Genomic DNA, 27,627 nt, shown 5'->3' with positions numbered 1-27,627 from the left:
TCAATTGAATCAAAGTCTTACTATTTCGAGGGAATGTTATTGCCGTTTCCATTGTGTGTATGCTGCCTGTTGTTTCTCACTGCAGGTGTCAGATATTTGAGAGTTGTCAAGTGCAATAAAATAGAAGATTAGCTCTCCTCCGAGAGTGAGAGATGAGTCAACCTGAAGAACCTGGGGCTGATAACCTATCTGCCTGAGCCGAGGATGGCATTAGTATTTACTGACGGCAGTCCTGAACAAGTTGGGAACTGAAGGTATTCCTTAGACAGGAAATAGGAATTCAGTAGGTAGCCAAAAAGAAGTGTCTGGCTTTCAAACAGAGAGACAAGGAATCATAGTCAAGCTAACAGAGAAAGCTTTGGGGACACGGCACGCTATACCTAGACCTGCTGTCTGTTAATGGTGTTGGGTCTAGCTGTAGTTAGCCGAGACCCCCAGGTTCTCCAGGGGACAATAACAACTCATCACTCACCACCCCAGGCCAAAGTTGTTCTACCCTGCTTTCTCACTTAGGGGTGTCTCCACCGTCCATATAAGCCTGTAAGCTACAATTGCTAATCCATCTCCAAGCTTCACTCAATCAACAATCCAAACATCTTTCTATTAATATCCCCATCCTCATTATAGTTCAGTCTCTCAATGTCCCTCTTCTGATCGATTGTCAAGGCCTTTTAAATCATCTCCAACACTTGGTTTAGTCTCCCTTAAATCTGCCTCTCATATGCATATCTGATCATGCCTTCATTGTTCCCCACTGCATAAAGCCATGAGGTCAAGGCTCAAAAATGGCTCGAAGGCTTTTGTGAGCTGTCCCCTCCAACCTCTCCAGCTCCATCCTCATCTTCTTCAAGCATTACCATTTTTGGTTTAGTATCACCAAACTCCAACTTCCCTACCCATACAGTGCTATCTCTCACCTTCATATGGTAGCTCTTGACATGGTCTTTGCTTCAGAAACCCATCTCTCTGTGAATTTCTCTAGCTAGCTCTGACTCTCAGTTTAAGATTCAAATCAAGCATTGTTTCTTCTTGGACAGATTGCAGCTTTCTCAGTTCATAGCATCCTAGAGTGTCTGAGTTAATTTTTACATAGAGCCTCTAGACCAACAGAAATACCTAATAGTTTTGTGTATTTAGTAGCTAAACCCAAACAACTCGATTAATTGCTCCTAACGACTTAAAGGCCATATGAAAAAATAATACACAAAACTGAAAGAAAAATATTTTAATTTCATTCTTAAAGAACCGCAGCTACTTACTAATGGGATATGCATATCTGTTGGGCACTGCACAACCGCTCAAACCTTGGAAATAGGTTGGATGTTGCCACACTTATTTCCGGTTCCCCATTAGGCCATACTGGGTATTTGCTTTTTACTACAGCAGTTGCCAAAACCCCAGCTTCACAAAGATAAGACACCAGGGGAAATACAAGAAAGTGATCTGTTGAAACTGTAACTTTGGAATTGACATGTACACACTGCTGTATTTAAAACAGGTAACCAGCAAGGACCTACTGTATAGCACAGGGTACTCTGCTCAGTGTTATATAGCAATCTAAATGGGAAAAAGAGTTTGAAAAAGAATAGATACATGTATACTTGTAAATCAATCACTTTGCTGAATCATATCTCAAACTGAAACAGCAGCTGTGCTCCAATGTCAGATGAAAAGCAAAAGAATGAAGCTGGAACTACATTGAGCTTGTAGCTTATGGGGGATGCTCAACAGATAATGAGGAGGACTTTGTTGCATTCAAAAGTTAACAATTTCCTGTGGCATCTCTGAGTTGGCTGTGGTGTGCTGACCTAGAGTAGCTTTGTGGACAGTTTGAGAACCTCAGCCCCCTGCCTGAGTCAGCAGCCCCCTATTCCGAGCTACCCTAGCACTAGCACAGTTCTTTTATCACGGCCATTAACATGTCGCCATGTAAGCTGCTTGTGTGTCTTGATGCTGTGAACTCTTTGAGGATGAGGATCGTCCTTCCTCCTCCTTCACTTGCTGATGAGAACACAGTGCCTGGCACAGGACTGGTGCTCGGCTGGGAGGACCTGATCTACTGGGAGCATCAGAGACACTGGTGGAACCCAGAGCACCAGAGCGGCTGCAGGGGAAGTCAGCCTGGGTGACAATTAAGCAGGAAATTAACAGTCGGGCTCAGAAGCTGTGTTTCGGAGAGAGGGGCTGAGGAGATCCTGCTGGGCCCAGGTATGGGACCAGCCGAGTCCACTCATCAGGCCTGAATTCAGCCATGGGCCCCAGAGACCATGGTTTCTGAGAGGGCTCCAACCAAACTTCAGATCAGAAAGCGACACCCAATAAACTCTTTGTTTTATTCTTGGTTTACATTTGGTTTCCTGGTAAGAGTTTACTGGGAGGAGAAGGAGATCTAGAGAATGGAGGGCAGGTGGCTTTGGGGGAGGAAGGAAGGATGCTGCTCTGCCTGCCACAACTGTGACCGTGGTGTCTGGATAGAGCCGTGGTTCTGGGACCAGATCTACTGTGGACCCGAAACTCAGCAGAGCTGCGGGCAGACAGGGATCCTGGCCGTCCCGGCTATGTGAAGCATAGCCGTCCATGGTGCTGCTGGGTTGTCCCCATCTGGCTGATTTCCTCACAGCTGCTTGCCTAATATTTTTGATGAGCCATTGCTTATATCTGCTTTGTGCTTTTCTTGCCCATCATTAGCATGCATTAGAGTTTGCATCATTTTTTTCCCCCTACACTCTGCCAAGAATGAACCCTAGACATAACTGGGAAGGTTAGAACTAGGGTCCAAAGTCAAATTTGTGTTCTCATGTAACATAATAGCAAAACCTCAGTGGTTCACGTGTCTCTCTGATACTAAACCACGAAAGTCCCATCTAAATAACAAGCGGCCGTCATCCGGTGACTAGAGTGCAGTTCTTGGAGTTTAAAGGGGTATTTCCCCCTTTATCTGCCCAGTGCACGCTGCCAACTTCTGAGTCCCTCTGAGGGGGTAGCAGCTGTTCGAGCTCAGCCTGGTGTTTGGGGTCCGCCCCCCATGCCCCACTGTTTGGCACTGGCCCCACCAGTGGGCCATGGAGGTGGGAGCTCTATGGCAACAGGCTTTCTTCAGCGGGCTGGAGTGGGGAGACGTTCTGCCACTGCCGTGTTCAGTCTGTTCTGTGGGCAGAGTTCTGGGAACAAACAGCCCAAATCACTGTCAGCCTGGCAGTGGGCGATGGAGCAGCAGAGCTCAGGACCCTGGGGAAGCCATGCTATTCCTCCTCCATGGCCTCCTGCCTAGAGAATCACACACCTGGGTCAGATCGGTAACTACTTTCTAGAAACTCCCCAAACAAAACAAAACCAAAAAGCCACTTTAAAGCATGTTGTGTTTGTGAATGTGTGTGTTTAGTTGCTCAGTTGTGTATGACTCTTTGCAACCCCATGGACTGTAGCCTGCCAGTCTCCTCTGCCATGGGAATTCTCCAGGCAAGAATCCTGGAGTGGGTTGCCATTCCCTTCTCCAGGGGACTTTCCCAACCCAGGGGTAGAAGTCCTCAAAGCATGTTACTGCCAAAAAAGTTCTTCCTGGTGTCTAACTTGAGTCCCTTCTGATATGGCCAAAAGGCGTTTTACTTTAGCTGACCCTCATGAGAGAAGGTACATCAGATATGATAACCTTCCATAAAATTGAAGACCTCTCAGCCTTCTCCAGAAAGAAGAATTTGGGTTTCCTTAGCCTTTCACCACAGCCTTAATACCCAGACCTTTTGTTATCTTTCTCAATTGTATCTGATTCCTCCCCAAAACTTGGCTTTTGAATTGCAGGGACCACAACTTAATGAGAGCTTTCATTTCCAGAGGATATTCCTACTGCTCAAGGAAAAATAAACTTCAGATAGGATATATTTCATTGGAGGAAGAACCTAGGGAAAAATGGATCCTTGACATAAATAGCACATTGTACAAGTGAGCTTTCCTTTTCCCAGTTGTTCTTGAAATGATGGGCTTTTTTTGATGAGCTTAATCTCTTGGAGATTCTAACCTCTAAAAGACATGTGACCTCTGTCTAGGAAGTGGTAAAGGAAACAGGGCTGGCATCTTGGCAACAATTAATCACCTTATCCAGGTGTGGGGAAGTGGGGGTTTCCTACATTTCCAGTGTTTCTCTGCACCAGCCTTTGTTCCAAGGGGTTCCAAGGAGTCTGTCTTGCTTCTCCATAACCTCATCTTACTGTAAGGAGGCTTGTCTTCTAGAATGTTGTTGTACTTAGCTGTGCAGATTTTTTATTCTGATCATTTGGTATTTGTGCTTAGATTTTTGTGGGGGAAAAGGCATTTCTCTTTGGACCATGGAACAGAGAAACTGGGGCTGGCCTTGAATCAGTCTGGAGTCTGCCCTTCACCCGGCGCTCACTGATTGAATCTGGCTGTCCTGATTACGTGACTCGACTTCCTTCACCTGAATTTCTCCTCGTTAAGTGAAGCAGTTGGGCCCCTAGTTGATGTCTGAGGTCCCTTCCAATCTGACCCTCTGTGATTGTCACAGCGTCATCGGTTCTCACTGCTCCGTACAGGGACCAGGAAAAGAAAGGAGGAGTTGGACTCAGCAGGCAATCGGGAAAAGGATGCTTGGAAAGCGCATCAGTTTAAACTAGAAACTCCTCCCCTCTCTCTTCTCTCCCAAAGACCCTGAATTGGGGTAGTATAACCGGACAGGCATAATTATTATTAGTCACCTCCAGCGTGTGGGGCTCTGTTGAAGGCTTCTTGCTTGTAGAGGAGCGGCACTGGGCGAATTCTGTCTCCATCGCCCTCACGCAATCCGCCACTCCCTGCCCAGGTCGTGTGTCTCCACCCATGCTCTTAGGGTTCCCTGTGCCCTCCCCTCATTGCACTGACCACCAGTGTGATTCAGTAGTTAGCCGTGCAAAGACCCCGTGAAGCCAGGGGCCATATAAGTCTCGATTTTCACTGTATTCCTAGAACCCAGCACAGTGCTGGCAAAGTCATTGCCATTCAAGATGTGTATATTAAAGTCATAAACTTGAATGCACGAATAGATGGACAAATAGCAAAACTGGGTACAAACCCAGAACTGTGGCTTTTGGAGACCCATCTGACATTTCAGAAGGGCTCTTCTCGGATGCCTGTGTACAAGGCTGTGACCTGCTGCCAGAACCACCCTGTGAGACCACCCCACTGCACACAGAACTCGTGAGTGTTTCTCCAGCAATGGGCTTCCCTTCTCTGGCCAGTCCCCTTTACCATGTGCTGTGTGTTGGACTCTCTGCATCCTTTTGGACTGTAGCCCGTCAGGCTCCTTTGTCTATGGGATTCTCCCAGCAAGAAGACTGGAGTGGGTTGCCATTTCCTCCTCCAGGGGATCTTCTCGACCCAGGAATTGAACCCTCGTCTCCCTGGCAGGCAGATTCTTCACCACTGAGCCACCTGGGAAGCCTTTACCCAGTGCTGTGTGTCCACAAAAATGTCTGTAAAGTCGTTGGAGACTCGGGATCCAGTCTGAGAATGCTGGTGGTGATTGGAGGAAAGTGGAAGGAGGCCTCGGATTGAACCAGACCAGTTGTCCTTGTGGGCATTTAGCCTCAAGTCTTAACAGCCCCAGCACCACTTTCTAACACACTTTGCCAAAAGGCTGCAAATGAGAAAGTGCTCTGCAGGGGATCTGGGTCAGGGAAAGAGAGTGGGTGAAAGGGAAGGAGGGAAAAGCAAGACATGACAACCTTTAGGGAAGCAAAAATAAAAGTCTAATGTGGAAACGGCTAAAAATAGATGCCATGAGCTGTCAGGCTGCATGCGAATCGAATGCTAATGACATGGAAATTAATCGCAGGTTCTAAGGTCCACACGCTTTGCTGTGACCCCTGGGGGGGACACCCTGCAGCAGGTGTCTCTCCCACACCCCTGAAGAGGCTTCATCATGCCTGCTTCACACCCAGCTTTGTCACTGTAGTGGGAAAAGCTGATAGGAGGTTAAAAATACTAACAATAGAAATCTGATTTCTCCTTCCAGACAAAAAGCCTTGGCATCCACGGGAGGAAGAAGCGTTCAGGCAGCATGTGACTGGTTGGTATAAAATAAATAAATTGAGCAAATAGCATGTAATTAATCCCAAGTGTGTGTGTGTGGTTGAGTGGGGATGTGCAGCCTGTCTCTAATGGACCCTTCCAATGTGGAGAGGAGGCCGCGTGACAAGCCATTTGCCCCCTGTGCCCTGGCCCCAGAGTGTGCTTCCCTCAGAGCTGTTGAAAGAAATTCAGAGCATTTCCAAGATGCTGTCTCTGTCATGATATTCACCCCTGCTCCCCACTCAGTCACTTAAAGATATGCTGTAGGTACTGGACAAATCAGTTGACAAACATCCGCTGACCTCGCAGCAGGATAGGGCTACCCAGGGCCGACCCCACAAAGCAGCCCCCTCGAAGTTTCTCTTGTCTTTGGAGGCATGTGGGCTTAAGCATAGACTGAGCTGGAGGGACAGGCAGGCTGGACCCGTGCTGGTGGCCTAGGAAAGGATCTGGAGTGGATCCTCAATGCTTCCTGGAGAGGGTGGCCTTAGGATTTTGGGGGGTAGTTGTGGGAGGCCAATGCGATAGGACAGGCAGGAGAAGAGATGTTGGTGCATCTGAGAGTTGGTTACAAACGGTGCACCTGAGGAGGTAGATTTTCTAAAGTACAAAACCGAAGACCCTCTCGCTCGCAGTGCGTGACGGGTAGAGGCTGCAAAGGATGGATCTTGATTTCGGTTCCCCCTTGGCTTCCATGGTCCTCAAGTGAGGCCGGCTTGGCCGCCGTCTCTCTGGCAGGTTGTTCTCCCACGTCGGCGACCCCTTCCTGGATGACCCCCTGCCCCGGGAGTACGTCCTCTACCTCCGCCCCACCGGGCCCTTAGCGCAGAAGCTCTCCGACTTCTGGCAGCAGTCGAAGCAGATCTGCGGCAAGAACAAGGCGCACAACATCTTCCCCCACATCACCCTCTGCCAGTTCTTCATGGTGAGCCACAGCCCCCGCCCCCCACCCCAGGATGCCCACATCCCCCCCGCCCTGAGGGGCTGGAGTCAGCACTGGGAGCCTCGCAGGATGTTGGCAGAAACAGTCACGGCGCCAGAGCGGGGTGAGCCCTGGGGGAGTCAGTGAGGCCGGCCGCTCACCCCAGTCGTCCTCCTCCTCTCTTTATTTTGAGGATGGGGTGTGCAGCATGCAGGATCTTATGTATCCCATCAGGGATTGAACCCGCAGGCCCTGCAACAGAGGTGCAGATCCTTAACCACGGGACCACCAGGAAAGTCCCTTGTCCTCTTTCTAATATCTGCCAAGACCCAGGAGCACACCAGGTCTGGTGTAGCATCGTGGTGACCAGGTGCTCCTCAGGACCCAGGGGACAAGCCTGACCCACTGCATGACCCCCTGTTGTGGCAGCCATCGGGGGAATGGGTTCTCTAACCTGGCTTCCCCTTGTCGATCGTCTCCCTTCCCTCTGACCAAGAGCAGGCGTTAGAAAGCTGGGGATGAGAAATGTAATCTCTAGACAGGGAAGTGACTTTGGCCTCCTGCACACCGTCTACAGGTTTTGCCACATTAGAGGTCTTTCTAGAAATGGAAGGAGATACCTTTCTCCTGACATTGTTACCTGACCCATAATTCTAGCCTCATGAAGCTTAGGTAGTGACTGAATTAAATCCTTCTCATTCCAGTAAATGTAATCACATTTCATCTCCTTTGGTTCTCTGCGGAGATGGAAAATAACAGATGTATCCAGCTATAGTCAGGATAAGGCAGAATGATCACACTTTAAGACAATATGTTTTTCTAATATTTGGGGTGGTTTTTCCAGAATCTCTTTCATATGCTCCATCCCCCATGCCCTTTTATAGGTGAAAATATGTTCCTAACACCTTGTCTTTCACCATTCACGCTGAAAATTAAAATGATGATCGTTTCCTCTTAGTCACCCAGGATCTTTCTCAAAAGCATGTGGAGTATTAGACACTCTCGTTCTTTCTTCCAGTGCTCAGGGGGGTGGGGGTGGAGGAGGAGGAGGATGTCACAACTCTTGGAGCCTCATTCTCCCCTAGTATCGTGGGGTAGAGGTGGCATCAGCTTTGGATCATTTAGGCTGCAGAGAAAAGGCGCAGATGATGCCAAACAATAGAAAACACACAGCAACTTACCTTGGGGAGCTGCATGCTCTCCTGGCGTGTCCCTCACGCTCCATTTCTGCTGGACCAGCCCTACTGCATTCTGGCGGGGCTCCAAGCACAGAGTGGAGGGAGGGCGGGGGGAGGGGGTCCATTGCCCTGGTTTGATCTACCCACTGGATAATCTGTCTCCAGATAACTGGGAGGCTGCAGGTCTTCTCCCTCCTTGCAGACAGGAGCGATGGTTCCACGGCTGCCTCCTCAGCCCCCAGTGTTGGGCAGAGGATACAGAAGTTAAGCAGTGGCAGACACTGCCCCTTGGCTCTGAAAGAAGCCTCTTGTTTTTCCCCTGCCAGTGTGAGGACAGCAAGGTAGACGCCCTGGGGGAGGCCCTGCAGACCACCGTCAGCCGCTGGAGATGCAAGTTTTCAGCCCCGCTGCCCCTGGAGCTCTACACCTCCTCCAACTTCATCGGCCTCTTCGTGAAGGAAGACAGCGCAGAGGTCCTCAAGAAGTTTGCTGCCGACTTCGCAGCAGAAGCTGCCTCCAAAACTGGTGAGCCGCCAGCCGCCAGGCCAGCCAGCCCTGGAAATCGGGAAGTCAGGAAGGAAGGGGACAGAAAGTGATGGTGGAGTCGGGAGGTCCCGCAGGAATGGGCAGAATGTGACCAAGAAGACAGCCGTTTCCTGCAGACCCCACACCTCTTGCCCCTTTGAAAAACATTCAACTGCAGTTCTGCTGACCTCCTTGAGAGCAGGTGTGATGACACCGATGTTGAAGGCACGCAGGTGACTGTCCCTATTGATCTGTGACTGTGTTCCTTCACAGCCCCGCCATCGGCTCCTCCCTTCAGTTCAGGAACCTTTTGCTTTTGTTTTTGCTGCACCTCGTAGCTTTAGGGATCTTAGTTCCCCACTGGGGATTGAACCCAGGCCACAACAGTGAAAGCACTGAGTCCTAACCACTGGACCGCCAGGGAATACCCAGGGAACCTTCTTTTCCTCCTCCCAACCCCCCTCGCAGGCAGGCTTTTATCTGGGTTGCCCTGTCCCCTCCATGAGGACTGAGGCCTTTGTTCAGGAGGTCGCACGGCCCAGAGAGGAGAGGGGAACCACTTAGCATCCAGTAATAAATCCACTGAGCCAATGACATCTTTCGTTCGACCAGCTGAAGCCCTGTAGACAAGCCCCAAACATTACGCCTTCGCGATGCCACCTGCTCTTTGCATGGAAGGCCTCAGTTCAAGCCAGCAACCGAGGTTTGCTGTCAAAGGTATCTGCTTGGAGGGGTGCTCAGGATGTGTATCGACTCAACGGCAGGACAGCAGGCAGCACAGAGAGGGGACAAGAGACCGAGGTTTGCAAAGCTTTCCCGGGTGACTGCAGGTGCAGACAGCTCACTGAGCTCCACGAGGGCTTCACCTGCCATGGGACGGACAGACAGACAGGGGTGGGGGAGTCTACTGGCTCCCCTTAGAATGGAATCACAGTCAGCAGGTGTTTATTGGGCACCTGCCGTGTGTTTCTCCGTGCAGAATGCAGCAGGGAAGAAGCAGTGGTTTCTCCTGGCAGAGGCATGCTTGGGAAACCCTATTCGTGTAATGAGAGCTAGGAGGAGAGAGGCCAGCGTGCCCCTGCGGGGTGGAGCAGGGCCCCCCTTCACAGAGGAGAGGAGAGTCACCCCAGGAAGGTGTCGACCCGCCAGACGGGCCTAGGGCCCTGCAGGGGGGCAGCACAGGCACAGGCAGGGAGGAGCAGGGTGTTTGGGGGGCAGCAGCGGGGAGAGCGCCCCGACCAGAGCCGAGGCCGTGAGCGTGTGCCCACCAGCGCCCTGGGTGTTGAGTGGGGAGCTGGCGGAGCCCCAGCATCTGCTCCCTGGACCCCTGGCCTTGGCCTCCACCTCACCTGCCCATGCCCCTAGCTGCTGTTTTCATCCCCAGCTCAGGCCCATTTGGGCCTCCCTGGTAGCTCAACTGGTAAAGAATCCGCCTGCAATGTGGGAGACCTAGGTTTGATCCCTGGGTTGGAAAGATCCCCTGGAGAAGGGAATGGCTACCCACTTCAGTATTCTAGGATGGAGAATTCCATGGACAGAGGAACCTGGTGGGCTACAGTCCATGGGGTTGCACGGAGTCAGACACAACTGAGCGACTGACTTTCACTTCAGGCCCTTTTGCTCAGGGTCCTTTAGCAGAAAATCTCCCAAACAGGGCCCAGGACTCTAGGAAGAGTGTGGTGAGAGCCCAGACTCGGTGAGCTCTGCACTCTCAGAAGGACCCGGGCCCTTAGGTCACCTCTGTGGGCTGGGAACAGGGTCTTCTTAGACCCCTACCCCACCCCTCACCCCCCAGGGCTCATCTCTGCTGACTTGGGTGGAGCCTGCCCGCTTCACAGACGCTTAATGTTTCAGACAAATGGCATCATCGGCAGATTATTTCCTGTTCCCATCCCTCCACCCCAGGGAAACAGCTCTTTTTCATCCCACAGTAGCTATTGTCAAAACCACTAAAACTCCCACAAGAACCAAGTCTGATGTTGTAGCCACAAAATCCCAGTCCCTCCCAAATGAGTAAACCAGATCTCAGCCAGGACGCGGCTGATTTATAAAGCGCATATGGTGGGCCCTTGCTGGCTTGCCTGCCAGGATGGGGGAGAACCAGCTTCCCTCCAAGTGCCTGAGCCATCTCCCCGAGAACGGGCCTGCCAGGCTGGCATCTCAGCCCTGGTGCTGCCCCCTGGTGGTGATTCGGAGAACTGGCTGGCCCTGCCTCAGCCCTTGGCCCAGCATGGACAGGTCTTTAGAAATTGTGCCTTGGTATTCAGAGGTGTGGCAGACCCAGCTTCCACTAGTGAGTGAGTAGATGAAGTGTCATCCTTCATCTTTGGTGGTGTACGGAGATTCATTTGTGTGTATTCAGTCATTTAATAAATACTGAAAATCCACAGGGGTGCCTGCTGAGCAAGAGAGGAAGGGTGCTTTGTAATATACAAACAAGACACAGAGCCCTCGCCTCAGAGGCTTTTATACCAAAGATACACAATGCAGTATAACAGAAAAAGTACTCAAAGCCACTGACCCAAGGACGATCCCTGGTTGGGGAACTAACTCTCACATGCCACACAGCATGGCCAAAACCCCCCAGAGACCCAAACCTACTTCCATCTCTGTGTGACTAGAGCAAGCCCCTTGATTCCTGGAATTCCCTTCTGTCGTATCTTCTTCAGTGTTCTAACTTGGACAGTAAATGACTCTCTCCAACTGAAAACACATACGAAAGACAAAAGGCACCGCCTTGTGTAGGTAGTCTGGTTTGGTTTGTTTTTTTCAGGGTGTCTTAGATAGCCTGCATACTTGAAACCTATGGCTCTTAATCAGAGGTGATTTTGCCCCCCCCCCCCCCCCCCCCCCGCCAGTACACTTGGCCGTCTCTGGAGTCGTGTTTGATCGTCACAACTTTGGGGGTGCTGCTGGCATCTGGTGGGTGGGGGCCAGGGATGCAGCTAAAGACCCAATAATGCACAAGACATCCCTGCTACGAAGAATAATCTGGTCCAAAATGACACTGAGAAACCCTGTTTTAAAGTTTGAAAGTAATCCATCTCCCCCCCCCCCCACTCCCCATTTCTCCATCAGAGCCACCCAGGAGCTAAAAGACTTGATTTCAAAACGGAGACAATTCAGCTTTGGGAGTCGCGGGATGGCAAAATTTGCTCCATGCTTATCTCATCCCTTTAGGTCTAGATTTCCTCATCTGAACGATGGGGCCAGTGATACTCATCTGGATTTGTTGTGAGCAACCAGCAATCAAAACGATTGCCTCTCAGCTGACCCAGAAAAGCCAGATACATGGCTGTTTCTCTGTCGTACTGTGGGTTGTTACGTCCCCACCCACCCTTATTCAGCTGCCGAGGAGGAGAGAAACAGCTTTTGTCTGACCGAGGGGCTCCCTCCTCTACTTGCTGGGAAGCAGTTTTATCAGGGCACCAGTCTGTGTCCTTCCTCGTGTCTCCACCATTGCAGTGCACCAACTGCCTGTCTCCTCCCTTCCTCCAGAAGTGCACGTGGAGCCCCACAAGAAGCAGCTGCACGTGACCCTGGCTTACCACTTCCAAGCCAGCCACCTGCCCACCCTGGAGAAGCTCGCCCAGAACATCGACGTCAAACTCGGGTGTGATTGGGTGGCCACCATATTCTCCCGGGATATCCGATTTGCTAACCACGAGGTAACGTCTCACTGGGGCTCCTGCCCCTGCCAGGGGTGCCGGGCGCTGTCAGCACCAGCAGCACTTGCTGCTGAGGGGAGACGGACACCCGAGGAAGGCAGTGGGGCCAGCGCTGGACCAGGAGTCAGCCGGCCCGGGATTTCGTCCAAGCGCTGGCTGGCTCGCTGGGAGTCTGTGCGTCTCTCATCTCTGGGTCCCACGTGGCTGAGCTGTGTAATATTCCCCACTGTTCTGTCTGCCCTGCTAACCTTACCGGAATAGGATAGAAATGAAACAGAATAGATAGAAATGCATGTCGGTAAGTTTCAAAATATTCTATCTGTTCATGGAATGAATAGGTGGAAGACATCGTCCTGATCTTAGGTGAGAAAGATAGCTAAATCCAAAAGAAGATCTGTGAACACGTAGTTAACAGGTATCTGCTGTGGCATGCACATTACCCGGAGCATACTAAAACTTTAAAATGTCCTCTGCTCAAGGAGTTTGAGTCCAGTGAGGGAGAGAGAGAACAGATGCATATGTAATGATGGCATGGACCAATATCAGGAGAGTGTCTGTGCATCACATAGGAGGCCTAAGAGGGACAGGTGGAACCGCTGGCACGGTGCTGGCATCCTTTTGAGGGAATCCACATTGCTTTCCAGGATCAGCATGTGCCACCTCTAAAGAGTCTTGCTGTCCTTTTTCTCCTGAAAGAGAAGCTGAGACACAGGGATTCAGTGACTGGTCCAAAGCTAAAGAGCAACTTAGGACCAGAACCGAAGCCAAAAGCCAGAGGTTCTGATCAGTAAAGATGGGCAGCCCATCTAAAAAGAGACCAGAGTCTGCAAAAATTGTCCTCCGGTTTAACTACATTTGTGAAACATAATTTATTTCCTAGTTTTTCAGCAGTAAAAGAACGGATATTTTTGTTTATATAGACTTGTAACATCTTTTAGACATTTAAAAAAAATTATGAAGAGATTCAGGGTCTAGGTCAGGCGACCTCATTGTTGCTTTGAATGTGGTGGGAAGAGCCAGCCCATGATTGAGGTCCATGGGGTCCGAGAGGGTCAGGGATGTGCAGCTTTGTCTGCCTCTGCTGATGGGATCATCACGTCCTCCTTCCAAGTCATCTGATGCAAGTTTCTGTAAAGACACAGCAAGGAGACTGAGCTTAGCCTTCCTTCAAAATTCTGACATCTCCTGGACTTGCTTAGCGTGAGCCTAAGTAGAACAAAAGAGGTGTGGCTGAATGGATCCCTTCCGAGGGCAGGGGAAAAACTGTCAAGGGTGGCATGCCAATGGGCTGTGAGAAGTCACCTTTCTAAGAGAAGGGAGGTGGCAATGGAATTTTCCAAGGAGTATCTTCTAATCAACACTGCCCTCCAGTTAACTCATAGGGTAATTGCTTTTCTGCCTGACCCACATTCTGCTCAATTGGCACCGAGGGAATGAGGCAGCTAGTGCCCACAGGAATTATTTTCTAAAAATAACATGTCCTCTTTTTATCTCTTATTGGTAAAAGCTCATTTATTACTGCTCCCTCCTGGGTCATCTGGCTTTACCTGAGCCCCCTGCATATATAAACTTCACCTTGCCTTCTACCTCCTCCTGTGCTCAGGAGGCAGGACTGAGTGATCGGTCCAGTGAGGTAACAGATGTCCAGACAAGGCGAGTGGTTTAGGCAGGGACAGTCAGCAGGTGACGCCTAGGAATCCTCTGAGGTCTCACCCCTCTGCTGTTCAGGTGCTGACTCATGGGCTTGCACGTGCCTGTTTGTGCTTCACACCATCTCTTCCACGTTCAGTGTGCCATGCTAGTGTTATGTGCCAAGCACTGGAAATCTAGAGGAAGGACTGAGTTCTAGAAAAAGTGTAGATTTTGGAGTCTAGCACACATGGCTTAAAATCCTGCCTCCCTATTTTAGCAGTAGATTCGCTTTTACAGCTTCTAGATAGTAACCCAGTCCTTAGTTCTTTTGGGTGCAACACAGTGATGACATTTTGCTAGACTGTTGGTATGGACTAGAGGGCCTCCCATAAGAGAGGTTGCAGCAACAACAGCAAAATTGCCACAGCTGTAAAAAAGGCTTCAAAGGCAAAGAGGGTCAGTTCCTATCATCACGAAGGGCTGTACCTGCCCTTCCCAGGGTAGCAAACTTTGAGCTTAGTCCCCAAGTAGGAAGGGAGGAAAACATACTTGAAATAGACTCGAGAATTCTTACAAGTAGATGCTAGACATAAGAGAGTAAGTATCATGTAGGACAAAACTTGGAGAAAGGAATGGCAACCCACTCTTGTCCTTGCCTGGAGAATCCCACGGGCAGAGGAGCCCGATGTGGGCTACAGTCCACGGACTTGCAAAGAGTCAGACGCAACTGAGTGACTAACACTTTCAGGACAAAACTAGGCAGTGTGTCCTGAGATCTCCCAAACTTGGGCTGACTTTTGCATGCCGTGCGGTTTCGGTGAGCAGGAAAGAACTATGGGGACCTGAGCACCGGTTATAATTTGAGATTTGCTGCAGTACATTGATTTTCTTTATTGCTCATTCGGTAAATCAAAGCTCCTTGTTGTGCAACTGCTCTCTGCCTAGGAGTTGTACCTTCTGCTCCTTTCTGTACCTCAACCTCCCTGGGATCTCGTAGAGCCAGAAGACTCACCCCCAAGTGAAAGGAGGGATGAGATCTTCCCTGTCATTTTTGAGTTTCTCAAAGGAAAGGCCTGCCGCTGAGTCAGAGGCATCATTACCCAAGACTGTGCTGCGCTTGAGCATCTAAGGAACCTGAGTTTAGACTTGTTTCCTGTGACTCGGTGCCTCTCTCCACCCTGTTCCAGGAAAAGGAGCATTGCTTCTGGTGTCTCATCACATACCTAGCTTAGAGATTTAAGTGGTTGGTTGTGAATTTTTTTCTTTTTCCTTAAGCTGTTTTTTAACAACCCAGCAAAAAAACCTTCCTGGTTCATTTGAAAATGTAATTTGAGCGTGTATCTGACAGAGGAGTGGGGAGTCGATGGGATGGAAGAAGATCTCGAGCCAATAGATGCTGGAGTGAGGATTCGGAGAGGAAGTGGGTGCCCTAAATAAAAGGGATGTCAGAAATCCAGTGGGGCATTCAAGTTCTGTGCATTATCACATTCATTCTCTGGTGGGGGGAAATCATTTTTACTGGCTCTTCTCGTTAGAGATTTCCAGAAGGAAATTCTTTATGATATCTGATGGATCACCTTGACCCCAAGGAGCCGATTAGCTCACAGGCCTACCTAGCATAGGCTTTGGGGGTTAGCATCAGCTTGATGGAAAGATAACCCCTTGAAAGCCAGGAGTCATGGTTCAATAGAAATAATTACACCTCTTCTGTGTACTAGAGTCCTCAGGAGTTTTCTTAGATTGTCTCATTTAACTTTTATAGTGTAAGTATTATTTTACAGATGAGAAAATAAAATGGTAGCCGCTCAGTCGTGTCCAACTCTTTGCAATCCCATGGACTGTAGCCCACCAGGTTAGTCTGTCCATGGGATTCTCCAAGCAAGAATACTGGAGTGGGTTCCCATACCCTCTTCCAAGGGATCTTCTTGACCCAGGGTTTGAACCTGGATCTCCAGCATTGCAGGCAGATTCTTTACCATCTGAGCTACCAGGGAAGCCCCTGCAGATGAGAAATAACAGAGGCCAAACAAAGTTAAAAACCCATACGTGGGAACCAGAATACTTAGCTTTCCTCTAGTGGCTTCAGGATTGAAGGAAAAGCTGATAAAACAGCTCCATCTTAGTGTCCTCTTATGAAACACATAGAAAAATATTTTCCTTAGTATTGAGGTCTCCTGCTGTTAACAGAAAAGTAGTAAAATATTAATAGATGTTTTCCAGAGTATCTTCATACGTCTGCCTGTGAGGCAAAATAAATAAGGAGGCAAAATATGGAATAAATCAGACAAGTGACATGGCCTGGGGTTGGCCCAAGGGGCTTTTTCTGAGCCCAAAGAGGGAACACGTGGTCTCCACCTGCTGACTGACAAGAGCTGGTTACACACAGGACACTGATGGCTGTGAAAGATATTTTTCTTTCGAAGTCTTTGTTAACCATGGAGGTTTAAAGAAAGCTCTTTGAAGGCAGGACCGTGTCTTATTTGAGCTGCTCAGTTACATGGAGAGGAGACATTTCATCCCCAAAGCCTTCCTAGCAGAGTCTCTCATCTGGGCGTTGGTGACATTGCATGGAAGACTCCTTTCCATGAGCTGTGTGTCCAGGGTCTCTTACGGCATCAACGTGGCAGACAGAGCAGGGAAAACGAGGTCCAAACCCGTCTGTAAAGCAGTTTACTGGAGAACCTACAGGTTTTCATATGAATTTCTAAAAGCCATGTCTTTTGAAGCAAAGCTATGCCTGAAGGAAAGTCTGGAACGAGCCAGAAGCACTAGCATATCCTGAGAGGAGGAGAAACTCCTTCTGATCTGAATCCAGATCTACTCGGAGCCTGCAGACTCCAGAGGTGCCCGTGAACGCGAGCAGAGCCCACAGGCGGGCCCTGAGCGCTCAGCAGAGCTGGTCAGGCGTGGGCCTCACGCCTCCCTCTCCCCCTTTTCCAGACATTGCAGGTGATCTACCCGTACACCCCGCAGAACGACGACGAGCTGGAGCTAGTCCCCGGGGACTTCATCTTCATGTCGCCCATGGAGCAGACCAGCACCAGCGAGGGCTGGATCTACGGCACCTCCCTGACCACGGGCTGCTCTGGACTCCTGCCGGAGAACTACATCACCAAGGCCGACGAGTGCAGCACCTGGATATTTCACGGGTGAGCCCGTGCCGGGCTCTCTGCCTGCTGCTTTTCGAAGGACACTGTGGCCCTTGAGGAGGTGGCGGGACACGCAGGGCGGCAGGAGCAGTGCGTGGAGTCCAGCGCTCTTGGCCCCAGACGTTCAGGGAAGGGCGGAGCTGGGGCACGGGAAGAGCGGGATGCCCCGCTTTACCCCACCCGCCACCACGGCTGGAACATCTGTCAGAGTTCTCCATCAGAGACCAAACAGGCTGCTTAGGGCACATCTCTTCTGGCCTCAGTGTGGGTCAGCCCACCGCCGAGTCTTTATGGCTTTGGGGCTTCTGTGCACTTTGTCCCGGGTCATTGCACAGACTCCCCAGAGAAGCAGGACAGATTCCCACTATGCCAGCCAGCCAGTAGTGAACAGGTTTGCCAAGGTCAGCGGACCTGACCGCCTGAGCCAGTCCTCAGACCTGGCACATGAATGCCTAGATGACAGAGACCATTTCTGTGGAAATGGGTAACCTCCAGAGGCTGAGGGAGGCAGGCGGGCCCTTCCCCACCCAGGTCTTCTGTGGAGTGCCCCCAGACCAGCCTGTTCCCACGTTGAGTGGCCTGTGCTGTATGACCAGCTTTGTCCTGATGGGTGCCTCTTGTTCCTCTTTTGTGCTTCTTAATCCGGGAAGTTCAGAGCCAGCCCTTCCCTGGCGCATTTTGGGCGCCTGGCCGGGGCGTGCATGCTGGTTTCCCTCCCTCTTGTTCTTGCCTTGTGCCAACGTGGCTGAGAGCCGGCAGCTCTGAGCACCAGCTGCATGGTGTGCAACGTTGTTATCACTGTCATGAAAGAGAAGCAGAGACGGGCAATTTCACTGAGTGTTTTGCCTAAAGGGAGAAAAGAAAAGACAGTCCCCTCCCCTGATTAGCAGCGGGCAAACCACAAACCCGATGATGAGAACGAGTATCTTCTTCCCTAATAACCCTCCCCAGCAAGCCTGCCTCTTCCTTCCCACCCCCACCCCATGAACATTCAGCATTTTGTAGCTCAGAACGGAAGGTCAAAGCTGCCTCATGTTCAGAAGTGTTTCTAAGTTGGGTTTCCAAAGTCACCATTGTGTTTTGTTTGGTTGGTTGGGCTTTTTTTTTGGCCATGCCATGTAGCATGTGGGATCTTAGTTTCCCAACCAAGGATCGAACTTGTGCCCCACTGCCTGAATCCAGGAAGCTCAGAGTCTTAACCCCTGGACCGCCAGGGTAGTCCCCAAAGTAACCATTTTATGCTTATAAAAAAACAAATGCCATATTCATGAAGAAACATAATCAAAAGATTTGATGATACCCAGCTCCCAGATCATTCTTACCAGTAGGGCTCACTGTGGAAGGAGGGCATGCAGGGGGATTCCTGCTGGCCCCTTGCAGGTCTCTGCATCCAGACCACTCCTGCCGAAACAGGGGCAGCCTCAGCGCCCTCAGTCCACAGACCCCAGGGAGGTCAGTGTGTCACCTCCCTTTATTTTGGGAACTATGTCTGAAATTTCCGCTTTCACAGCCAGCCTGGCTGAGAATGGGGAAATACTAATGTATTAGGTGTTAGGGTGCCATAATTGCGAATTGAGTTTTTATTCTAGTAGTCTTGAATTCAAATTCTAACTCTCCCATGCACCAGCTGTGTGACCTTGGCCAAGTTGCGTGACCTCTCTGAGCCTCAGTTTGCTAATCTATGAAGTGAAGCCAACAGTTGCATTTCCCTCGTAGGTATCTGTGAACACTGCTGCTTAGGGATCAGTGCCATGTATAAAACAGCACGGGGTCTAAAACAGCCGTTAGCTTTATGGTAATCTTTCTCTAACTCGTCTTTCCTAGTCCTCTCTTACATGCTCACCAAATCAGAGGTCCCTTCCACTGCAGTGACCCTATAGCAGAGTGGTGCTTTCCTGTTTATCGCAGAAGTAGAAATGACTCAGGCTATCAGATGGTCTTGCTTCACTCCTAATCCCAGGTAGCCTGGGGGAGGGAGAGTCACAGGGCTCCTCAAGTAGGACCTGCTGACTTGCTGAGAAGTTGCAGAGGGGATTCCAGCATCAGGGAGGGACTTGGAGGGGTCAGCGACCCTTCACGACTCTTCTTCCTCTGTCCTCAAGTTTTCTGAGTCCCTCCTAAGGAAACATTTTCCTACCACCTTTGTGAGAGCACCTCGCCTGGTTCTGAGGATCTCCAGACATGTCGGTTGGCGGAAGCCTCTGAGTTGGAGTGGGCTAAGCAGTCCTCCTCAGCTGACCCCCAGGTCTGATGTGCCCTTGGGAGGTGTTTCCATGGTAATTACAGGTGTCAGGTACATCATCCTCTCTACTCTGCACCTGATCGGACTGTCTGATTGGAACTGTCGGCCTCACGCTGTCTCCGGGAGTCGGGGCCTTTGATTCTAGTGATACCTGAGAAGAGGAGGAGGCCGGCAGTCTCCTTGCCAGCTGAGCTGAAGGAGAAGGGATCCTGCCAGTGTCTTCACAGCTGCAATACAGTGCAGGAATTAGGAAACATGTACAAGCATGATGTCAGGACGATTCCATAGATCCAGACATTTCAGACCCTGGAGCTTTGATGAATCAGACAGTGAAACTGAATTTTCTTTAACTCTGTGATGTTTAGGAGGGTCTCCGTTTAAAATGAAAACAGGCTGTCTATGAGACTGTGAGTGGCACAAGATTTCCTTAGAAATAACAAAAAGAATAACCAAAAAGCTAATGGCTACGTTAGATTGAGTGCTGTTTTGTATATATGGAACTTTACCCTGATTACAAAGCAGCAAGAAATCTAAAATTAAAATCTTCTCCCTCGACACCACCCATTGATGCAGGAGAGGCTGTCCATCACATTTGCCTAACAACCATATTTGAATTGCAGTGTTTTATTAGATAAAGCTTTTTGGAAGCTCTGCTAATGAGAATAATTTAAACATGGCATGATCTGCTGCCTGTCTTTCAGCGAGACCTCTTTGAGGGGCTTCTGTAGTCAGTGTTACATCCAGAAACAACAACTCTTGGCTCATAGCTCCACACAGCTGGTGAGAATGGTGTCCTCTGGAAAAATGCTGTATTTAGTCCTCTTGTTGGAGGTGTGATTGAGACGGAGAAGGGTTTGGAGACGGGAAGGAGGTGCCGTAGCGGGTGATGGCCAGGGACTTCTGTGGCTTCACTCGGAGCCACAGGCAAAGTGGTGGGGAGGGTCTTAATCTTCCCTCTCCTTTGTCAGTTCAGATGGAAATCACTGTGGAAAAGATTAAAGGCAGCAGGAATTGTTTATTTCTTTGGAGCCAGGAAAAGAGCTGGAAACAATGGTACAGAATTGATACCTCGTTATTCTGCAGCATGCCTCTGGTGCCAGCCAGGCCCATGGCACCCAAATAAGCACAGCATCGCAGGCCCCACCCCTGCCCAGAGGGATGAACACATCTGTTCCAAGCACGGAAATCCATCCATCCCTAATTTATTAACTGCAAGACTTCAGTATGAAACAGGGCGTTCCTTATAAAAATATCCAATCACTGTGTTGTGTACTCGAAGCTCATAGAATATTGTCAATTATGCTTCAATGAAAACATTTTAAAAAGATGTTCCTCCTCAGCTAACATCTTCCTTGTCTCCCTCCGCAGCTCTTACTCCATCTTAAACACATCCTCTTCCAACGCGCTCTCATTTGGGGACGGCATCCTGGAGAGGCGGCAGTATGAGGACCAGGGCCTGGGGGACGCGACACCCCTCACCATCATCTGCCAGCCCACCCAGGTAGGGCTGACCGTCAGGGCCACATCCTCAACTCTGCTCAGGAGTCACTGAGCACTTTTTTTTTTTTTTTTTTTTTAACAAAGGGTGAGGCATTGACTTCTCTGTCCTGAAAGGGTTACCGATCTCTCAGGGCACACAATCCTAAAAGATAGACAGAAATTTAAGAAGAATAGTCAGATGCATGGCGCTGACAATGATTACCAGCTTCTGGGTCTAAACTAGTAAGGAAGACTGCTCCACAGAGCAAGGGATGTGTTATCTATAAAGAAGTAACGCAGTGGACCCTTGAACAGTCCAGGGGTTAGGAGTGCCAAACCTCCAAGGGCTGGAAAATCTAACTGTAACTTGGAGCTGGCCCTCCATCTACCCAGTTTGGTGCCCTCATATCCACCATTCTGCAACCTCAGATTCAACACTGCGGATCGTAGAGTACTGTAGTATTTACTTTTGAACAAAAAAAAGGCCATGTATTAGTTGGGCCCCGTGCAGTTCAAACCCAAGTTGTTCAAGGGTCACCTGAAGTATCTATTTCACAGGGCATTGTGAAGATTAAAGGAAATAAGAAAATGGTTCTTAGTACAGTACCTGGCACATAGTGAATGATCAGTGTATGTCTGAGATATACCAGAAAGGTTGCAGGATGGGGGAGTGGGGGAAGGGGGTTGGGGTTTTAAAAGAACTTTTTATTTTGGAGTATAGCCAGTTAACAATGTGGTAGTTTCAGGTGGACAGCAAAGGGATTCAGCCATACACATACATGTATCCATTCTCCTCCAAACCCTCCTCCCATCCAGGCTGCCACATGACATTGAGCAGAGTGCCCTGCGCTAATACAGTAGGTCCTTGTTGGTTACCCAGTTTAAATACAGCAGAGTGTACACGTCCATCCCAAGGGCTTCCCAGGTGGTGCTGGTGGTCAAGGACCTGCCTGCCCGTGCAGGAAATACGAGAGATATGGGTTCGATCCCTGGGTCGGGAAGATCCCTGGGGGAGGAAATGGCAACCCACTCCAGTATTCTTGCCTGGAGACTCCCATGGACAGAGCCTGGTGGGCTTCAGTCCATGGGGTCACACAGAGTCGGACACGACTTAAGTGACTTAGGATGCACGCTCACACATCCATCCCAAACTCCCTAGCTATCCCTCCCCACAGTGTTCCTCCTGGCAACCATAAGTTTGTTATCTTAAGTCTGTATGTCTGTCTTCTCTTTTGTAAATAAGTTCATTTTTATCATTTCTTTTCAGATTCCACATATAAGGGATGTCATACCATATTTCTCCTTCCCTGTCTGACTGACTTCACTTAGCATGACAATCTCTGGGTCCACCCATGTTGTGGCAAATGGCATTATTTCACTCTTCCTAATGGCTGAGTAACATTCTATTGTATATGTGTACCACGTCCTTATCCATTCCAGGGGAAGGGTGGTTTTGAACAGTATATATTAACACAAAGCCAATTGAAAGTTCAAGTGTGTTAGGCAACAAGAGACTAGCTGACGTTGGCTGGAGTCCGGAACTTGAGTTAGGAAACAGCAGGAGAGGCAGTGGGAAAGACCACACCACCATCCCACATACCAACCTTGCCAGGGCAGCAGGAAGCACATGCCAAGTGTGTGTACTGTACTGGCCAATGCCAAGCCCACAGGAGTTGGCAACCCTTGAGGAAGCTGGCAAGAGCTGCCTCCATCAGAAAGAAATCTAGAAACATCCGCAAGGATCCACCCAGCAGTGATAGAAACCAGGGTCATTTGGACAAGCCTTTGACTGGACTTGCCGGTTTCATCACCCAGAGGTAGCTGCTGTCCTCCCCGAGCCATTTCCAGGAACGTCATCATGCAGGCAGCCGGACAACAGGGCCTAACCTGTGATTAGAACTGGCAAAGCAGGACCTTCTGGCTGGAGGAGACTATGGACCACGTGGCCTTAACACCACGTGAGGGAGATGAGGCAGGGGAATTTGTGGTAATGAAACTTCTCGCCTCCTGATGAAGCATCTCCTTAGGGGAAGAACCTGTCCTCTAGATGGCGTCTTTCCACACTGGCTAGTTTTGCCTCTGAGCTATATGTAACTAAGGTTGCCTTCCTGTTCAGTAGTAGCTGGGTGTTAACACCTATGAACAGCAACAGTAACGATACAACCATTTTCATAACCCTTATTTTGCAGAGCACCTGCAATTCATCTCATTTAAGCCTCAGAATAGCTTTCGAGGTCAGTAAATGAGGCTTACTATCCCCATCTTATAGACAGGCTGGCTTAAATCCAGGGTACTTAAGGGGCTTATTGCAATTAAACATTCAGTTCAGTTTAGTCGCTCAGTCGTGTCCAACTCTTTGCGACCCCATGAATCGCAACACGCCAGGCCTCCCTGTCCATCACCATCTCCCGGAGTTCACGCAGACTCACGTCCATTGAGTCCGTGATGCCAACCAGCCATCTCATCCTCTGTTGTCCCCTTCTCCTCCTGGCCCCAATCTGTCCCAGCATCAGGGTCTTTTCCAATGAGTCAACTCTTCGCATGAGGTGGCCAAAGTACTGGAGTTTCAGCTTCAGCATCATTCCTTCCAAAGAAATCCCAGGGTTGATCTCCTTCAGAATGGACTGGTTGGATCTCCTTGCAGTCCAAGGGACTCTCAAGAGTCTTCTCCAACACCACAGTTCAAAAGCATCAATTCTTCGGTGCTCAGCCTTCTTCACAGTCCAACTCTCACATCCATACATTAAACAGCAGTGAGATTTATTCCAGAGCCCGGCTCACCCGGCACCCAGCCCCGAGACATGTCTACCTCCTTGTGTTCCCCACCCTTGCTTACAGCCTTTCTTTGTCCGCAGCCCCTGAGGATCAGCAGCCAGCCCGGCCCTCAGAAGAGATGCCTCTTCGTGTGTCGGCATGGTGAGAGGATGGATGTCGTGTTCGGGAAGTACTGGCTATCCCAGTGCTTCGACGCCAAAGGTGAGTGGTTGGTTGGCCTGCTCAGCACCGGGACACCTCTCACAGCCTCTAGGGGGCAGAGTCGAGCTGCATTTATCTAGATGGAGTCATTATGTCATAGAAAATGCCTCTTACCTGTTACACTCTAAGTCCTTCCTGATAGTCTGGAGAGTTAGGGGAGAGAGAATTGTCCTCGCCTCCAGTCTATCCACTGGGACACAGTGTACCAAAATAGGCAGATGTCTTGCCCAGAGCCATAGGACAGAGGCAGAATCAGGTGTCCTGATTCCATGTCCAGAAGTCCCTCCAATAAGTTACCCTGGCTTATTTAGTTCATTTTCATGTGTCTAAGATTCCATTTTCATTTGTCTAAGATGGGCTTGCATCTCAGAGAATCCGACCTGCTTTGGAGTGTCTGGTTGTTACTTTCACTTAAAGACCATCTCTTGGGACCTTCCCTGCTGATCCAGTGGTGAAAACTGCGCCTGCCAAATGCAGGAGCTGCACGTTGGGTCCCTGGTCCAAGAACTGAGATCCCAGATGCCTTGTGGCAAAAAAAAAAAGAAAAAAGCAAACATTAAACCGAAGCAATACTGTAACAAATTCAATAAAGACTTTAAAAAGAATACTAGTTATTAAGAGAAAAAGACTTAGGTCTTGTTACTTTTGTCAGAATGGAAGCATGGATTCGAAGACACTCTGCCAAAGGAAGAGTGCCAGTATTTTCTAGAGAGTTCAGTTCAGTCTCTTTGGCCGAAAGGGAATGGAAGTGGAGGGGCCAGCAGAATCAGCACGAGAAGTCCTAAGGAAACAAGAAACTCATGTCGCCTTGATCTGACATTTCTTTCCAGGCCGCTACATACGCACCAACCTAAACATGCCTCACAGCTTACCTCAGCGGAGCGGCGGTTTCCGGGATTACGAGAAAGATGCTCCAATCACGGTGTTTGGATGTATGCAAGCCAGACTCGTGGGTAAGTGTCCCACGGTGACCACATAGCCTTTCCTGGCTACTTCTTCCAAAGTCTGGCTGCGGCAGATATGCCAAGGACACTGCTGATGGCTTTCCTATACTGCATTTCCTCAGTTCAAAAGAGATTTATTAAGTAACCATCAGGTTCAGGGCACTGGGTTGGTTTACCAAAGTGAACAAAGTAGGATCCCTATGGAGGGGTGTGTGGCATAGTGATGGGGCGAGGTCAGGCTCAGCATGGCAGGTAGGTCAGCTTCTTGCAGGAGGGCGAGGAGGAGGCACCCAGGGGTGGCTGAGAGTGTAGAGGCCAATCGGTCTCCAGGATGCTCAGCTCTTTGCAAGTCTGGTCCTTACCCCCCACACAGAGCCAGCAGCCTCGTCCCATTCAGTCATTTAACACACATGGATTGATCACTTACCTTGTGCAAGGCACTACGCCAGGTAATAGGGATCGAGTCCCCACCCTTGGGGAAGCTTGTAAATGGATGAATATCATAGAGTATGCTTTACTCAAGAATGCAACTATGTACAAAATGTTATGGGAGCACAGAAGAAGACATAAGCCCAGAAGAGAGTAGAAGTTAGCAGGAGGGCGGGAAGGCATCTCAGTGGGAGGATCAATATCAAGTCTTGGACGTGAGAAGCAGCATCTAGAGTACAGAGGAAATAAGCCATCTTGTTTCTAGAGCATCTATTGTGAGCAGAGACTGGCGGGCTAGAGACAGAAAAGTTTGTGGAAGACTTTGATCACCATGGTAAGGTGTTTGCACTTCATCCAGGAGAGAAAGATGGGCATTTTACTGCTTGTAAAGACAACGAAAGACAAGAAGGGGTGTGTCCCTTGGTCTTCCATAGAAATACTGGGCAGGAGAGTTGTTGAAAATGAGACTGGGGCTTCCCTGATGGTTCAGTGGTTAAGATTCCACTTGCCAACGCAGGAGACACAGGTTCAACCCTAATCCAGGAAGATCCCACAGGCTATGGAGCAGTTAAGCCCACATGCTGCAGCTGCTGAAGCCCAAGCCACCTAGAGCCCATGCTCCACAAGAGAAGCCACTGCAGTTAGATGCCTGACCAGTGCAACTAGAGAAAGCCTGAGCAGCAACGAAGACCCAGCACAGCCCAAAATCAGTCAATTAAAAGAGAATGAGACTGAAACCGCTGGCCCCACGAGAGCCCCCACCTGAGAAGAGAGGTTTGCAGGGTCTGCCGGGCCTCCTCTCTTCCACACTGAGAGTCATCCTGAGACTGTGTAAATTATCAGATTGATTCTTCTCTGGTTTCCTTTGCAGGGGAAGCCTTACTGGAGAGTAATACCATCATCGACCACGTCTATTGCTCCCCGTCCCTGCGCTGCGTGCAGACTGCATACAACATCTTGAAAGGTGAGACTTGATGAAGGTCAGCTAGTCCATCCCTCCATCACTAGACAATCTGACACTTACTAATAGATTACCCTAGATTCAGGCGAACATCAGCCAGTTGGAAGTTTTGAATTTGAGATGTTTAACAATGATACTTTCGGAAGATGACTTTGCAAAAGTCCCAAAATCATACTCTGACAGCAGAAGCAAGATGAAGAGAATATACAGATAATGTTTTTCTTGAAAATCTGAAACTCTCTTCAGTGACTTGCAGGCTTGTAAAATGTTGTCGTCTGGCAATGATTTAGAGCCTACAGAGCACGATTTTTTTTGGGGGGGGGGGCACTAAAACAAATTGTCTCCTCCCACTCTGCTCTGTCTGCTTCTCCTTTTCAGCAGCAGTAGCTCTCCTAGGTGTCTGGAAATATGAATCGTCCTTGTTTTAGTTGATTGGAGATATTCAGCTTTTGCCCTAAAATCCACAGAAGCCTGTGTTACAGGAATCTCCATTCTCGTTTCACTGAAAGAAAAACTAGAAGAAACAGCCTTGATTGTTTACTTGTACCAAACAACAAATAAGCCACAAGTAGCTGAGCCAACAAGGAAATTACACTATATCTGAGACGTCTGTTCGTTTACTTTAAGTAAGCCAGAATGCATCTATGTATTCAAATGCATTATCTATTCCATTTGCATAGAAAAACTGGGCTAAATGCAATACAAAGGGTTAAACAGTTCCTACTCCAGGAACAATCACACTATCACAAAACACAGGAGTTGTGCACTGGCAAATATTCAACACTCGATTTTCTAGTAGAGAAAATGAATATATGATACGCAAATACAATGAATGCTAAGAATTTCTAAAGTCAGTTCCAAGATGTTCTTATCAAGAAACTTCAGAAAGAAGAATTATAGTAGTCACAGAGCTGTACAAACTATACAAATAATGATTTTTTAAAAAATCAGAAACCATTCAGAGTGTGCATCCATCCTGGTGGTGTCGCCAGAATATACTCACGTGTTTATGATATACAGCAATGAAAAACACTTGTCTGAACCTGCATGCTTCCACCTTCTTTAAGCTATATATAGCATCTGACAGGAAAGAGAAGATTTATCAAATTTTTATACCTTGTTCATCTTCATCGCTAAGGTTTACAACAGGAAAATCACTTGAAGATCCGAGTGGAGCCTGGCTTATTTGAATGGACAAAATGGGTTGCTGGGAACACCTTACCTGCGTGGATACCTCCATCAGAGCTAGCCGCAGCCAACCTAAGTGTTGATACAACCTACAGGTAACTCTCTGAAACCTCTTGTTTCCTTGAGGTCAGTGTGGAAGTACTCTTCACCAGGCCAGGTAAGGACATGAAGGACCAGATGTAGACCATAGACAGTTGTCCATATTGGTGGAAGACAAGCTACAATTTAAAAAAAAAAAAAAAGGAGAAAGTCAACGGTCCCTTGTATTTGGCAC

At 49.2% G+C, this 27,627-nt stretch overlaps 1 protein-coding gene across 1 annotated transcript in view; it reads left to right on the top strand.

Moving 5' to 3' along the window:
• The window catches only part of UBASH3B (ubiquitin associated and SH3 domain containing B), a 154,658-nt gene that overhangs the window by 111,830 nt on the left and 15,201 nt on the right, over positions 1-27,627 (top strand). The window contains exons 2-11 of the mRNA XM_018059637.1: positions 6,005-6,058; positions 6,799-6,985; positions 8,487-8,685; positions 12,184-12,353; positions 16,926-17,134; positions 20,745-20,877; positions 23,711-23,831; positions 24,662-24,784; positions 26,076-26,168; positions 27,304-27,448. Of these exons, the coding sequence (XP_017915126.1) occupies positions 6,005-6,058; positions 6,799-6,985; positions 8,487-8,685; positions 12,184-12,353; positions 16,926-17,134; positions 20,745-20,877; positions 23,711-23,831; positions 24,662-24,784; positions 26,076-26,168; positions 27,304-27,448 (1,434 nt within the window). The remainder of the gene's footprint in view (positions 1-6,004; positions 6,059-6,798; positions 6,986-8,486; positions 8,686-12,183; positions 12,354-16,925; positions 17,135-20,744; positions 20,878-23,710; positions 23,832-24,661; positions 24,785-26,075; positions 26,169-27,303; positions 27,449-27,627) is intronic.

Source organism: Capra hircus, chromosome 15, assembly GCF_001704415.2.
Source record: "Capra hircus breed San Clemente chromosome 15, ASM170441v1, whole genome shotgun sequence".
Lineage (NCBI taxonomy): Eukaryota > Metazoa > Chordata > Mammalia > Artiodactyla > Bovidae > Capra > Capra hircus.
This window is presented reverse-complemented; position numbering and strand designations above follow the sequence as displayed.